This window comes from Octodon degus, unplaced genomic scaffold (assembly GCF_000260255.1).
Source record: "Octodon degus isolate 3935 unplaced genomic scaffold, OctDeg1.0 scaffold00157, whole genome shotgun sequence".
Classification (NCBI taxonomy): Eukaryota; Metazoa; Chordata; class Mammalia; order Rodentia; family Octodontidae; genus Octodon; species Octodon degus.
In genome coordinates, this window is record NW_004524733.1 from 6,299,861 (window position 1) to 6,316,170 (window position 16,310).

General features: G+C 38.4%; 1 protein-coding gene across 1 annotated transcript in view; it reads right to left on the reverse strand.

The window, feature by feature from the left end:
• Vsig1 (V-set and immunoglobulin domain containing 1) overlaps positions 1 to 16,047 on the reverse strand; it is a 34,205-nt gene extending 18,158 nt beyond the window's left edge. The window contains exons 1-2 of the mRNA XM_023702719.1: positions 15,885 to 16,047; positions 6,460 to 6,623 (exon numbers count right to left, since the gene is read on the reverse strand). Of these exons, the coding sequence (XP_023558487.1) occupies positions 6,460 to 6,623; positions 15,885 to 15,933 (213 nt within the window). The 5' untranslated portion in view covers positions 15,934 to 16,047. The remainder of the gene's footprint in view (positions 1 to 6,459; positions 6,624 to 15,884) is intronic.
• Positions 16,048 to 16,310: the final 263 nt, after the last annotated feature.

Genomic DNA, 16,310 nt, shown 5'->3' on the forward strand with positions numbered 1-16,310 from the left:
AACCACTAAGAAGAATATATGCAGTGTGTTATTTGTTGAAACTGTACTTCCGATTTGATTTGAAACTGTCTCATTGCTATATGTTTATCAATAAAACTGTAGGAAAAAAAATAAAAAACTGTTGATGTTCTGGAAAAAAAAAGAGTAATTCTTTCAAAAATCAAAGCTGGGCAGTGCTCAAGGCCCACCCCATGACCCTTTGTGTCTTATACACTTTTCAAAGAAATAGTATTATCAATTTAGAGATCAAAGCAATTGAGGTCCAGGAAAAGCTTCAGATATTCAACAGGCTGCATCCTTGCGGAGGCAAGAGAAGTCTTGCCTGAAGAAAACATACACAAGTTTTTCCTTAAATTTTGCTTGTTAATTTCATACCCACTTTCCCTTTGTGTCTGTGTTCATGGCAGATAACCCTGCTTTCTCCCAGGGTCCTCTTTTCTTGTTCCAGTGGTGAAACTAGAGGCTAATGGACAGAGTCACAGTAGCATATTAGTTGTTAAAACCTTTTCAAGGTCACTTAGTTATGGTGTCTAAAGTTAAGGAGTCATCAGGCATGGTGGTGCATACTTATAATCACAGCACTTAAAAGGCAGATGGAGGAGGATCACTGTGAGTTTGAGGCCAGCCCGGGCTACTACGTAAGCAAGTTCAAGATTAGCCTGCAATACATAGTGAGACCTTGTACCAAAAAATTAATTAATTCATTAAAATACAGTTAAGTCCTTAAGAGTCATATGAATGTTGGAAATCAGAGAAATGGTTGGGAAGAACTTGTAGGAAGCACTAGGGTCATAAGAGTCATAAGTAAGACCTTGGTGAATTGCATAGCTAGGGAAAACTTGGACACAAACAAAGCTCCAAGATGACTGTGAGAATATAGCCACCAGGGGCCGGAGAGATAGCTCAGTGGAGCACAGGGTCTTGAGTTCAATCCCCGGTACTGAAAAAGAGAGAGAGAATGAATATAGCTACCGGACAATATGGCCCAGCGAACTCCAATTTGCAAGCTCTGATTCATCCTCTCCTATTACAGAGAAGGACACTGAAGTCCCATTAGAGAAAGTGATTTTTCCAAGATCACACAACCAATTTATAGGCAGACCTGGAATCTGCACCTCCTGATTCCCACTGACTACACTAAGAGACCAGTCATAGTCCTGCCTAAGGCAAGGAAGACAATTCTCAGCACCTCTGGGTCCATTCCATCTACTACTCCAGTCTGACCCTTTTCTTGCCAGTTGCTATTGAGTGGCCTGATACTTCCTATGCTGAGAAGTTCAATGTGTGGTACTCTCAACATTTGCTGCCACTCTTCAGGCTCTTCGGTTCCTCGAAGAACAGCCTTTTCCCTCCCACTATGCCAGGATCCTATACACAAAAGGCTATGCATCTGGGAGTAAGGTTTGTCCTCAAAGTTTGCTTCCTCAACTCTGTGCCACTGCTCTCAAACTAGACACTTGATATAAACACTATGTGTTGAAAAAATTCATCTGCTTTCTATTCTGATCAGAATTGGAGTTTCTAAATGTTCTTAGCTTCCAGAGACATTTTTGAAGATCATTTTAGAAAATGTGGAAGGCAAGGAAATCCTCTGCAATACACCATTCTTTTGCTTCTAGGTTCTTGCTTTCTCAGACTGCTTGTAAAGAGGGGATAGACAAGGGGATAAGGTGGCAAAGGTCTCAAGTCCAGAATTTTCTTTGTTCTGTACTATGGGAGCTGGTATTGCAAATAGTCATATATTGAATAGAATATGAAGAGAAAGGCTCTCCTGTCCCCAAATCACTTTTACACCATTCTGCTATTTACCTGAGATTTCCACCATTTGAGTTACTACCTTGTGATACTTTGGAGTTTTGGAGGATCCCTGATTAAATGCATTTCTTTTTTTTTTAAATGTATTTGGTACAGGGTCTCATTACACAGCTCGGACTTGTAGTGATCCTCCTGTTTTCAGCCTCCCTAGCTCTGGGATTACAGGCATGTGCCACCACGCCCAGTCTTGTTGACTGGCTCAGTGCACCCAGGGGCAGTGCTAGTGAGGCATGTGATGCTGGGGATCAAACCTCAGTCACTGCGCTTGCCTGAGAAGGCACTTAGTCCATCAAGCTATCTTACAGTCCATAAATGCTTTTCTTTAGAGGAGAGTGGTGCAAACTGTCTTTACTTCCTGATACTTCAGCATTAAATACCAGATTTAGCAAATATAGAGACCTGGGGAATGGAAGCAAAAATATATAAGCTTTGATGGGGATGGAGGCAAGATTTGTAACGTTCCTCTGGAAGGGTAACAATAGCATTTTGGCCTGACAGTTTGTTGTATGGGTTCATCCTATGTATTGAGGACATTTAGCATCTCTGGACAGCACCCACTAAATGCTAGTAGTGACTCTCCATCCTAGCAATCAAATCAACACCTTCTTCATTCTCCAATGTCTTGAATTGATGAAACATTTCTCCATGTACACACATCAGCATTTGAAAAGAATTTAATATGCTACCTGTAGAGGACAGTCCATGTTGGAAAATCTGAGAAGCCCATGGCCTCAAAGACACTATGTCCTAGAAAGAAGTTGTCCAAATTGTACATATATGTGGGGATGTGAGAGTACAAAAGGGTTTCTTCTACTATATTCTAGAAGAATGTTGTCTGTGAAATCAAGCAGGTTCAACATGTGTTCTATTCACATGCAAGTGAGGCCTCTGTTGTTTTACTGTAATAGGCTAAGTGGAAGAAGAGGCCATCTGTGTGATCACCCAAGCTTCCGTGCTATATGTGGCCTAGAATTATCAGATGAAATTAATTGCTGAAGGACTGTGTGAATCTGTCCATATTTTTTTCTTCTTTGTGGAACCAGGGATTGAACTCAGACCCTTGCGCTTGCCAGGGAAGTGCTTATTCCACTGAGCCATCTCCCTGACCCCTCTGTCCATATTTTTGAGGGAGAATACTTCTCTGAGAGAGCAACTATGCTAGTGAATGTCCTTCCCTTCAGGTTAGAAGACTTGTAGCACACTTCTGCAGCCTCCATTTCACCCAAGTAATGTCTTATATGACACAGTAAGATGTAGCACCCACTCCTGTGTACTGAGAATCAACAGGGCAATCGCTACTTTTAACACAATGATTTGGAGAAGATGGGCATATGGCAAGATCTACCCTAGTCAGGGCAGCATCAGAGCCCTGAATCTCTTGGAGGAAGAAAGAGTCCCACACATCAACGTGAGAATGTAAACTCAGGATATTCCCATTTCTGTCAAGGGCTTGTACGGATCTGCATTGTTACCAAATGTATATGCTACTATCCCACTTCTAGAGACGCCTAACAGTGAAGGGGTCTAGTAGTACACCAACAGGTGCTCTTACCTGAGAGGTCCAGCTACATCTTCCCCGAGCGTCTCTTGCATGCGTCATTTTTAGACACTCACTGACTGTCTTTTCCTCCATACCCTCAGTATTGAGGCACGGGCTGTGCTGTGTTTGAGCAGAAATGGGTGGATCTGAGAGCTGAATGCTACATGGTATAATGCCACACAAACCCAGGAGTTGAATTGAATCACTCATTGGTCAGTCTGGCAAAAACTTACTCTTATATGGCATAGAATTGTCTCATAACGTAGTAGTCTCTTTTCAGCATCCCCAAAATGTCCTGCCAGCAATACCTACATTAACATACAAAGTGCTCTACCCAATTCTAAACCCATAGAAGCGCTCAAGGAGGAAAAGGAATTACAATGGAAGTCAATTATGGTTTGGAAAATCCAGAACATTGGCATGCCCTTGGCTGAACACTCTCTGTTCATGGACTAGCTACAGCAGAGAGAGAAGCAATCTTGGGCCAGAATATCCTCATTCTTCAGTTATACTAAGTGTTTTCATGTTGGACTGGATTTCCTGCTGCCCATTTTTCAGTTTCTCTGGTATACCAGGGAGCATGGGTGGGATTAAGGTTTTGCAAAAATCACTGTTTAATGAGTAGTGATCCTAATAATAGTAAATATTCATGGGGTGCCTACAATTTAGATGGCTTTCCAGTGCTTCACAAGCATTGTCTCATTGAATTCTCTCATTAAGGTTAAGAGGTAGGTAAGTAGCCCCAGTTTTACAGATGGGAAACTGAAACTTTGACAAGTGAAGTGACATGTCTGGGGTCATTCAGCCAGTAAGGAAGTGGCACAGCAAGGAGCCAAACTATCTTGTGTCAGGCGCTTCCACTCAAACTCTAAAATTATTCTTCTGAGAAAGCAAAGAGAAGCACATGCCTGAAGGGAGAGAAAGGCAGGATTAGCATTCTCTAGAAGTACAGACCTAAAGAGGGTTGTAATAAGGATCTGGCTAGGCAGCCTGAAGCAAGATAAGAAAATTAGGAGGAGAAAATTTGTCTTTCAGGGCTTCATTGTCCTCAAGCCAAGAGATGGCTCTACTCTACCTTGCTTTCCCTTGGCTAAGCCCAGTCATTGCACAGGTCTCCCACAGTTTTGACATGAGGGAGTAGGTTCTCCCTAATCCAGCAGCTCAGTGCAGAGGTCCTCATCTGATCTTGCCATCCCTCAAAAAGCAGAAAATAGCTGAAATTAATGCACCTGGCATTCTAGAGAAGGAGGTAAATGGCAAGTAAATAAACTATTATCCCTGACTTTTTTTTCTTTACAGTGCTTTAAAACAGATGTTCTGATCTCAAGCCACACTCCATTCAATCATTTATACCTTCTTCCCCCTCAATTCCCAGACCTAGAAAAAGCTGGTTAAAAAGATCCTTTAGCCCTGCAACTCCCTCCCAGCTTCTGACTAGCCACACAGTGGAACCGAATGGTGAGCCTGTAAATTCTAGTATCAGAAGAGACGTACATGAGAGTTTGTGGTTTTAAATTCAGGCTGGGTTTGCTTGGTTTCCAGACAGCTGAACATCTTGATTTGAAAATCAAACATAAACCACTTCACAATATATTAACAAGGACTCTCAAGTCCCTTCTGGAAAAATAGGAAATTTGACTTTAAAAAGAATTAATGATCATGTGATTGTTGCCATTTACATTCTAAAAGCAATATGAAAGGAAAGTGATAATTTCTTAGTCGATTCCAACATGCAAAGCTTTGGGGCAGGACATTTTGGGTGATGGAAATTGGCAGAATTACTGTTGTTATTGGTGCTAGCATTTCTGTTGCTGCTGAATCATAGTGGTGTTTACAAGGAATAAAACTTATGTGACTTTGTTTCCAAGTATTTTGACATTTATTCAGTTGACTCTTCATGAGTAGTATTGCTCAACTATATTTTTAAACAAAGGCATTGAGTGATTCAAATGTTTTTCCAAGGTAATGAACACTGATTAAAATTGTTTACCTTTAATTAGAGAGTTTCATTGATAGAATCTCCCCCTGAACAATATTTCCTTCCAAGCAAATGTTCAGGATCTCTGGTAAAGATAGACCTCAGGACCCTAAAATGGCCAGTAATGGCTGATGCAACATTGGCCAAGGTGTGGTTCTTTCAAGGCACTACCTTCCTTATTCTCCAACTTTGCCCTTAGGCCTTTCTCAGTTCACAACTTGTTTTCACTCTACCAACCAATTTCTTCCTTAGCTTTTAAGACCTCACTCAATGGTATCTAACTATTCCAAACCACAAGGAGTGGACTCTTCTTTAAAATCCATTTTGAGGCATGTGTCTTTGTGAGAATTTGATGAATGCATTTCCTTTTCCCCAAAAGGGATATGTGTAGGCATGCATGTTGTATGTGCTCGCATACACATTTGCATGCACACACACACACACACACACACACACACATTAATACCCAATTTTAATCTTTGGGCTAATTTAAAGAAGGAATTATTTTCAAGGTCAGATAAAGAAAATCTGTGAATGGGCAGCTTATCTGTGGATCATTACCCCCAGGTGACATTCACCCACCATTCTGAGGCATACTTTTCTCCAAGGCCCTATACCTACCTGCCTAATCTTCTAACATCTAGTCTCATGCTACTGTTGGTTACCCAGGATTCATCACTACCATGGCTCCTCTCCACCCATCAGCCAAGTCTCCTTCTGTAAGGACTCAGTCTGGAACACTGAGCTAGCTCACTTGACAGATGCAAGATACTAAGTTAGGTAGAGAGCTGCTGATCTATTAGGGCTTGTATTTGAACCAGAATCTTTTGGAAATAGTAAGGGGATACTTGGGGAGAAAGCTCTTTCAAAACTACTGTTGCTCTTCTATCTTTTCTAGTTGTTTCTATTTTTTCATGATGTTGATATAATCATAATTGCAATAACAGTATAAATAAATATGAGTAGAACACAAAAGCCAAGTCACCTAAATAACAACTATTTTCAAGCTCTTCATATGTCAGATTTTGTCACTGTTGTCATTGGTATACCATTCCTTCATACACTTACCCCAACAATTATCAGTCAGAGCTACCAAAGGGGAAGAGTTTAAGAAGAGAATCCTTACAGAAATTGGCTGCACCTCCTGTTTATGGAGAAAAGACCACTGGATGGAAAGCTTGTCCTGGGAGGCCACTGTGGTGGTGTAGATGCAGATGAGAGTGACATTGGATCCAACAGTCACATTCACGAATTTGTCTGGGATGGTCACTTGCACCACACTAACTTTACCTGAAAAGATAAACATCAGAAAAATAATAGCACATGTTTACATTCTGATGACAATAATTTTTTGTTGTTGTTGTTTAGTCACAAAACACTTTCAAAGATATCTTACTTCAGAAAAGAGAAAAAACAAAACTGAAGGTGAATTTATACATTAAATTTGTCTTTAGAGAAATACTACACAATTATCATGCATGAATCCTATTTGAATTACTGCTTTTATTGAAAGTTTTATTTAATTGACAGTACTTTAATATATTTATAGGTTATATGTAATGTTTTCATATATGGTAGAATGAAATCAAGCAAATTAACATATCCATCACCTCATATATTTACCACTTTGTGGCAGTGTGAACCATTGATATTTATTCTTTTAGCAATTTTGAAGTAAATAGTACCCCATTATGAAGTATGCTCATCTTGCTATGCAATGGGTCTTAACTTATTCCTCTTGTCTAATTGGAAGTTTGTACCTTTTGATCAATTTCTCCCCATTTCCCATCCATCATGCACAGCACCTAGTAGCTACCATTTTACTCTCTACTTCCTTGTATTTGACTCTTTTACATTCCATGTAAGAGTAAGAGCATTAAATATTTCTCCTTCTATGTCTGGATCATTTCCCTTAGCAAAATATCTTCTAGGTTCATCCATGCTGTATATAACAGAATTTTCTTTTTATATTTTTATAATTTTTTCTTCTCTGCTATTCTCTGTTTTTCACTTGTTTTAAGTGAATTTTTTATTGTTACAGTATTTTATGGTGGTTACTTTGGAATTCTTGTCAAATAATTCCAATATATAATTCACCTCAGTGTCAGCATTAGTTGATTGTTCTTTTTATTCAAGTTATACATTTCTTGGCATCTGATATGGCAGATGACTTTTTTTGCTTGTTTGCTTGCTTTTTGACACAGGGTCTCATTATGTAGTTCAGGCTCACCTTGAACTCACTATGTAGCCTGGGTTGGCCCTGAATTTGTGGTGATCCTCCTAATCCATCCTAAACTGCTAAGATTATAGACCAGTGCATGCCATATGATTTTTGATTGAACAATATCTTGTTTTACAGCACTCCTATTTAAATCTTTTATCTTAGCATACAGTAATCTTACATAGGTCTCACATACAGGTCTGAGACAATTTTTGTAATGGTAGTTCTAATGGCATTTTAGTTTTCAAGGTCTTTGCAGTGTGATAGTGGCCTATTCATTTAGCTAGTATGACTGGAGCTTCCATTTGTTCCTGATCATGTTGCCTGAGGGAACTAAAAAACTCCTTAATTCAGGTTGCCAAAGATTTCTCAGTGGGAGACATTCCTATTGGTGCCCTTGTTGTCCTGGTGTCACTGTGCAGGCAGAGGAGTTATAGACCTGAAGAGCCTTTTAAGTTGGCCACTTGCCATCGCCTTCTCCCTTTTGTTTGTTGCCTCCTTTCCACTTTGCTCTCATCTCTAGATGGAAGTGGGGGATCTCAGGCCCAGTCAAGGAAAATGCTTGTTATGCCCATTGGTATCAGTAGGGCTTCTAATGATTCCTCCTTCTCAGTAGTAGTTGGCTCACTTGATGTTTTGGAGTCTTAATGCAATGTGGAGGAAGAATGCACTCACCTGGGCTGCTCCCTGCTATCAGTTCAGTGATTAGGAAATTCCAGGATTGGGACCTTCTGTTTAGAGGGAGATAAACCATGCCTCTGTTTTTCCCAGCATCCCCAACTACTATGTTTTCTTCTTACACTTTTCAGAGTTCTCTTTTGGCTTTGTCTTGCTTTATTTCTAGGGTTTGTATTTGTGATTAGCAGGGAAAAGAAAGAAGAAACAAGTCTATGCTATATTGTCCAGACTAGAAATATCTTTTAGTGCTCATACTGGCAGCACATATACTAAAACAGAAATATCTTTAATCTACTGAGCCATCTCCCTCACCTCAGTTTTCACTGTTATTTATTTATTTATTTATTTATTTATTTATTTTTGGTGGTACCAGGGATTGAACTCAGGACCTTGTGCTTGCCAAGCAAGCACTTATTCCACTGAGCCATCTCCTCAGCCCAGAAATATCTTTAAAATTTAAGAGTATATACTGGTACAAGACCACAAATTTTGAGAACTGTTGAGTTTACAAAACTGATTAAGTGTCTATGCAATTTGCAAGAATTCTGTCTCAGTTACTCTTCTCTCATTGCTAGGACAAATACCCGACACCCACAATGAAGGAAGGAAAGGTTTATTTAGCTCACAGTTACTGGAGGTTTCAGTCCATACTCAGCTCGCTCCAAGGCAGAGTGGCACATGGCAGAGAGCAAACTTTCTTGGTGGTGGCAAAGAGCAGAGATCAAAGGGAAGGGCAGCAGCTCAGGCAGCTAGCCTCTCTCCCTCCTTATACTGTAATGCAAATTACTTGCCGGGGCAGGTGCAGCATCCACACCCACAATAATCAATCACAAACTCCAGAAGCTGTCCCAAGACTGCATGAGGCTTGGGGGACACCGATACACAAACCACAACAAATACCAAAGAGTCTCCTACCAAAAAATCCAGCCTACCACTTACTGAAATTCCACATATTATATAAGTACTTTCCTGTGACAGGTGAAAATATTTTGGCCAATATTAAGAGGCACTAGCTCATCCAATTAAGTGGTTATTATCCATTGCAAAGCTAGAAGATAAAATTTTCCAGGGCTGGGCATGGTGGTGCACACCTGTAATCCCAGCATTCCAAAGCTGAGACAGTAGGGTCCATGTGAGTTTAAGGCCAGCCTGTAGTACATAGTAAGTGCAAGACCACCCTAAACTACATAGTGACTGCCTATTTCAAAATATTTTAAAAAATTATCCAGGATTGCTCACATGTGTATACATTGCCTTATACCTCTGGTGTGAGAAACTGAGAGAGTAAATAAGAACCAAAATGTACAATAGATACTGTGAAATGGGAAGAAATTGTTCAAAATGAAAGAGAAACTAGGGCGAGGAAAGGGGGAAAGGTAGAAAGGGAAAAAGGAAAAAAAATAAAACATAAAATGGAAATAAAGCTTCATAAATAGGGAGGGAAAGATGGGTTGAAATGAGCAGTGGGATTGGAAAAAAAGAGAAAAATATATGATATACAGGTACAAATTCCCTATGATGAATGTGATCATTGTGTAGATCTATAGTGTACCAGTAAAATAAATTAAAAAATTTTAAATAGAAGCTGAAAAGTGGCACACCCAAAGATTTCTTCATTTCTTAGTTTTCTTAATGACAGCAGTCAGAGAAAAGAACTTAGGGGTCTGACAAACACTTCCTTTCTTTAAGCAAGCCATTGTAGTGTGTATGCCTTGTTTCCTGGATTCAGTAAGTGCATTCGTGCCCCAGCCAGGCTCATGCAGACAGAAGCTGCTTACATGGCACTTAGTGAACTGATGAATTGAGAGAAGTGTTTAGCATAGACAAGAGCAAAGCGTCTTCTGATTGCATTCAGATTCTTTCTTGCAACCTCCCCCCCCCATGCTTTCCTTGTTCCCATAGTCTCCATAAACAAGGAAATTGACCTTCAGAAAGTAGCTATTCTTTCCAACATAAACTTCTCTGGACAAAGCTGGCTCCCTCTGTTGGAGGAAGATACAAAGAGCTCATTTTCTTTCTCTTGGAGGTTATGTCTGTACTTAAATGTTTACACAAACGTCTTTAGAGTGTCCAAAATAAAAGGGATAGAATTGGGGACTAGGCAGCCACTAAAGTTCCCGGCATCTTTTCCCTAAAAAACAGAGATTTTATCAATATTACTTGGCCACTTTTTTGTTCTCTAGGTTCCACTATCTCTTATGAGGTGGAATGATAGTGGAAATTTATAACTGGTAAGGCAAGAAACAAGACAAAACAGACAGAACCCCCAAACTTTGATGGCCTCAACAAAAGTACTTGAAGGTAGAATAAACAGTTTTCATTTAAGGCAAGCCATGGAGGAGGTCATAAGGCCTGCCAGAGAATGTCTGTTGAGCACTAGTACAACAGTGATGAGCAACACAGACACAGTGTCTCATAGTCAGTGCAACAGGAAGGCACTCATAGCACAGACCAGGATGAAGGTGAATGAGCACCAAAGACTCAAGAACCATAAATCTAATTAAAATGTTTCTGATATTTAAAAATAGAAGACAAAAATAAAAATTGAAGACAAATAAACCTGTAACTAATTTGAGATCTATAAAAGCTCAGCAGTATCACATTGGAATTAAGATGGTAATTTCAAAATTGAAAATGAACCCTATCTTTTTTTTTTAGGTACCAGAGATCGAACTCAGGACCTTGCACTTGCCAGGAAGGCACTTATGCTGCTGAGCTATATCCCTGGCCCTTCAAAATTGAAAATGTGATGCTAGGGGCTGGTGAGATGGCTCAGTGGTTTAAAGCACCTAGTTAGAACAAGCTTAGCAAAGCACAGGGACCACGGTTCAATCCCCCAGCACCACATGCCAGCCAGTCCCGCCCCCTGGTGGGCTGAGCTGGCCACACACACACACACACACACACACACGCACACGCGCACACACACACACAAATAAATAAATAAAATTTTAAAAAAAGAAAAAAAAATGAGATGCTATATTTTAAGGCTACAGCACACTATCATGTAAACAGGTACCAAAGGGCAAGGCAAGCCACTGCATCAGTTTATTGCCCAGAGTCCCTATGCTCAGCACCATAATTCATTCTTCAATTCAGAAGAAAAGATGGTTTTCAGACACTGTCCGATCCCTAATACAATGCAGAAACTAATATTCTGCAGAACTAAGGGCTATGTAATTTAAAATTAGATGTTTTTGAAGTGTAACATCATTCATTTAGCCCACATTATTTAAACTTCTGAGTTTATCTCTAACCCAGCGCCCACCCACAGAGTATTTGCGAAAATGGAAATGTTCTACCTCCACACTGCATGGTTCAATAGCCACTACCTATATGTACTCATTAAGCCCCTGAAATGTAGCTAGTAAGACTGAGAAAGTGATGTTACAATTATAGTCAATTAAAATTAAATTTGGATAACCACACGAGTATAGTGAACAGTAAAATATAGTCTTAAACTAGAAGCTGTTATGAGTTAGCAGAAAACAATTGCTATCAGGACTAGCTTTATGGCACATGCTTGTAATTCCAGCATTTGGGAGGCTAAGGCAGGTGGATCTCTGTGAGTTTAAGGTCAGCCTGGGGTATACAGTGAGTTCAACTCCAACCTGAACTACATAGCAAGACCTTCTCTTAAAAATCAAAACAAAAATTTACAACAAAAACAGTTCCCTTCCTTTGGACTAAATCATTCTAAACTGAACAATTATTTTAAAATTGAGAAAGTCAGAAAAATATCTACATTATATGACTATGAATGCATAACAAGCTAAAGACTACTAAGTAATTTAAACAAATCCAAGAATTGCAGTTTTCTTTATTGACCTGATTGATTTAAAAAATGAATACATAATTGTAATATGTATAGTTTCTTTTCAAAATTAGTACTTATCATTAAGGGAAAATAATCCACAGCATACACACTTAATCAACTTTTTTTTTTTTTTTTTTGCAGTACCGGGGATTGAACTCAGTACCTTGCACTTGCCAGGCAGGCACTTATTCTACTGAGCTATTTCCCAGCCCCTTAATCAACATTTGAAAAAAGATTTTTAAATGACCTTTGTTTAAGTAATGATTGATCATTCATTTATTTACTGGCTACAATGGGACAAGCTTTTGCTTATTTGGAGGATGATAGTCTTACTAATATACCACAGCAAACATAATTGCAGGGAACAACCCGCTTGGAGCCCCCCTCCTGTCCCTCTCTTGAACAGGAGCTTTCTTTCCCTCAATAAATATATTCTGCTCATAAAAAAACATAATTGCACAATTATTTATATTGAACTGGATGCATTTGAAGTGATTTAGTATCCAACAGGTCCATGCATAGTTGCTTCGGTTTTGAGCTACACAGGAATATAACCAAATGATCACTCACTTTTTAGATTTGATGGCAAAACCAGTTAAAATGTACTAGTGCTTTCAAAAGCATAATACACATCTCCAGAATATGAAAACAATATTAACATATCGTTCCCAAAAGGTAACTAATACATATTACATAAATGATATGCATGATTTTTTGCAGAAGAAATTGGCATTAAATTACTTTTTCCAAACATCTATCATCTGTTTTTGTCCCTATAGAAAATATTAAAATGGGAAGGGGAGTAAGAGAGGGGAGAGGAGGAAGGGAAGGAAGAGAAAAGGGAAAGAGAGAATAGAGCAAAAACATTAAAACACAGCTTTTGCCAACAAGGAGGGTAAGATAGGGTAGGTGAATGATGAAAAAAATGAAAATAAAAATATGTACAGGTACAAATTCTCTACAATGAGTGTTATCATTATGTATATCAAAAGTATACCAATAAAATTAATTTTAAAATTACCTTTTCTGAATTGAAATTTAAATTAAGACCGCCTAAGAAGTCATGCAAAACATTTTGATGAAAATAAAATCTGCTAGCCAGGTATGGTGTTGCACACCTGTAATCCCAGCACCCTCAGGACGCTAAGGCAGGAGGATCACTTTGAGTTCAAAGCTAGCCTGAACTACATAGTGAGACCCTGCCTTAAAAAACTAAATAATGACAACAAACCAATAAAATAAAATCTGTGTTTAGCTGCACAGAAAATTGATTTGAGATATGTATACGAAAATTATTTCTGGCTGTTTGGGGTTTGGGAAGGTAATTGTTTCTTTCAGCAAACATTTACCATGTGCTCACTCTATTCCCGGAACCATACTTGACACCAAGAGGTGACATTATCTCTAAAACAAGTACAGAAAACAATGTTGTTATATTTTATTGGTTTGTTGTTGTTATAACCATTTAGAGCTTGTTCTACAAGCCACAAATAAGACCCTTAGAGCAAGCTAAATAATTCTTCCACAATAGAAAATTTATAGATGCACCTTGAGACCATAATGTTAAGTGAAAGAAATCAGACACACAAGCTAAAATATCACATGGTTTCTTTATAAGAGAAACACTGAATGGAAATAAAGAGTAAAATAAAATCTAGGTAATGGGAAGCAGGGAGAGAGATCATTCTCAAAGGGAGACATGAACAAAAGATGGAGGGAGGTGAGGGAGTGAAGAGATAAAGGATGGAAAAAAGGAATTAAGATTAATTTTGTACATGTATCTACTGAAAACAAGGATTGTAAACTATGAACTGCAAACATGTACACACTCTTCAAAAAAATAAAAGGAAGAGATTCAAGAGATGGATAGAGGAGGGAGGAAGGAAAGGGAAATAGGATAAAATAAAGGAATTAAGATGTGTGATAAACATGTACCAACCTCCCACAAGGAATTAAAATATTATGTACTACACATGTGTACTAACAAACTAAAAGTAAAAAGAAAAATTATATACAGGATTGTATACAGGATACAAGCCTTTTAAAGAAAAATGATTTAAAAGAATCACCAAAATTTTAATGGGTAAGATTGTGATTCTTATTCTCTTATTTATATATTTTCATATTTTCCAACCTTTTCACAATGACTATGCATTTTATCTATGATCACTACTATGTGTGTGTGGGTGTGTATATTCTTACAACTGCTCCAAATGTATGTCTAGCACAGCTAGGGTAAGGCCTCACATAAGGAAGTAAATGTCGACTATAGGTACATTCTTAGAGCACTAGTACACAGGGCTTATGATTTTGATCCAATTTGAAATCCTTAGGAAGATTCAAAGACATTCACTGTGTAAAATCACATTTGAATGAATATTCTTAGAGGGATGAAAAAGAATAATATATTTTTCCAGCTCTACAGCCTGTTTAAATCTTGGATAAACACAGTATTCCCCACCCCTGATTTTTTACTCCATACAATATCTTTATTTAAATATTTAGTAATGAATATTTAAAAGATTATTACCAACCACAAGATAATTCTGAAAACTGACACTTCACTTTGTTTTTCTAATTATAAGAATAGTATGATGGGTGGGATATAGCTCAATGGCACAGTGTCTGCTTTTTGTATGCTAGGCCCTGGATTCAAACTTGAGCTCCACCATCACCGTAAAGAAAATATAATATTCTCTGTAGAAAAAATGGAAAGTATGGAAGCTGAGGAGTAAAACTCAAATCATCTATAATTCCATCATTCAGAGATGACAACCATGAGTGCTTCATTACATAAGCTTCTAGTACTTCATCATAAGGTATTTGTATGTCCTGGTGTTTTTGGTTTCAGAAATCAAACTCAAGGCCTCATTCTTGCCAGGCAGGTGCAGTGCCACTGAGCTAAATCCAGGCCCCTTGCTTTTTCACTTATTATTTTATCGTGAGCATTTTCTTGTAGCATTAAATATGTTTAATAAACTTCATTATAATACTGCCTAACATTCTTTTTTTTTTTCAGAACTAGGGATTGAACTCAGGCCATTGTGCTTGCCAGGGAAGTGCTTATTCCGCTGAGCCCTCTCCCTGGCCCCTGCCTAACATTCCTGATGGCTTTAAAACATCAATCTTTAGTCAATAGGTAATAATTACTATCCACTTTGGATCTACAATTATAAGAAGAAATTCAAAATGTATTTGGCACTGAATAGAACTGGCCCACGGGTTTCCTGAATTAGTGATCTCCACTTCATTGAACCAACATTGGGATTTTAACACTGGAAATGATTTTGTTCTGCTCAAATTCCTAAAATCACTCATACTATGCACAATAAAAAAACCACCCATACATTTCTAAAATACAGTCTTTGGATTGGAAAACTGCAGCTTCGCAAGAAATATTAGACAATAAAGCACTCAGTAAATCTCTCTTCTTCCAAATGTAAGTCAGGGCAGGTGCCAACACAGGCTCTGATTGCTATAGCCAAGCAAGTAAAACACAGTAAGCTTAAAGGAAATGCCAAAGTGAAGCAGAGAAAAACTTCTCCTTAGCACAAACTTCCATTTCTGAACAAATTAATTTATTCACCTTTCAAACCCAATATAGAAAGTTATTGTGACTTTTTTCTGAAAAAAATCAACTCAGGAACTCCATAACAATTTTACTACAGTCTGGCCTCCTAAATTTGCTTAGCAAAGTTACAAAAATTATTCAGTATACGAATCACAATTCCTTTGAAGTACAAGAGAGGAAAATTCAATGCGAAAATTTACAATTTCACTCCAAGAGGAACTCCATTTCCAGTTACATTTGGTGAATTGTAGCGTCCTTCCTTACCTATAAGGCAGTGGAGAATCAGAAGGACCTTCCAAAATGCGAATACCATTGTGTTGAGGGGTCGAGAATGCAGGTTCCAGGAGTCTGCCTGAGCCAGGAGTCTGCCTGAGCTAGGCTGAGTCTCAAACTGGCTCCCTCAATCAGCCAGAGGTTTGCCAAGCTTATCTGCTGGGCACTACCAAGCAAACGTTCCTCTTTGAGCTTACTTATTGGGTACAGAACTTTCTCAGGGCAGACTTCTGTTTCTTTGAAACACTTTTCATGGGGTGTTTCCTTGATATATTTGCAACTGTGTTAATAATAAACCCATGTATTTAGAATCTTCAAGCTCTTTGTACACAGATTCTCTAAGTCCCATTGTTAAAGTAATCTTTAAAAATTGTACAGGGGGGAATATATCATTGGCAGAGAGCCCATGTAAACAAA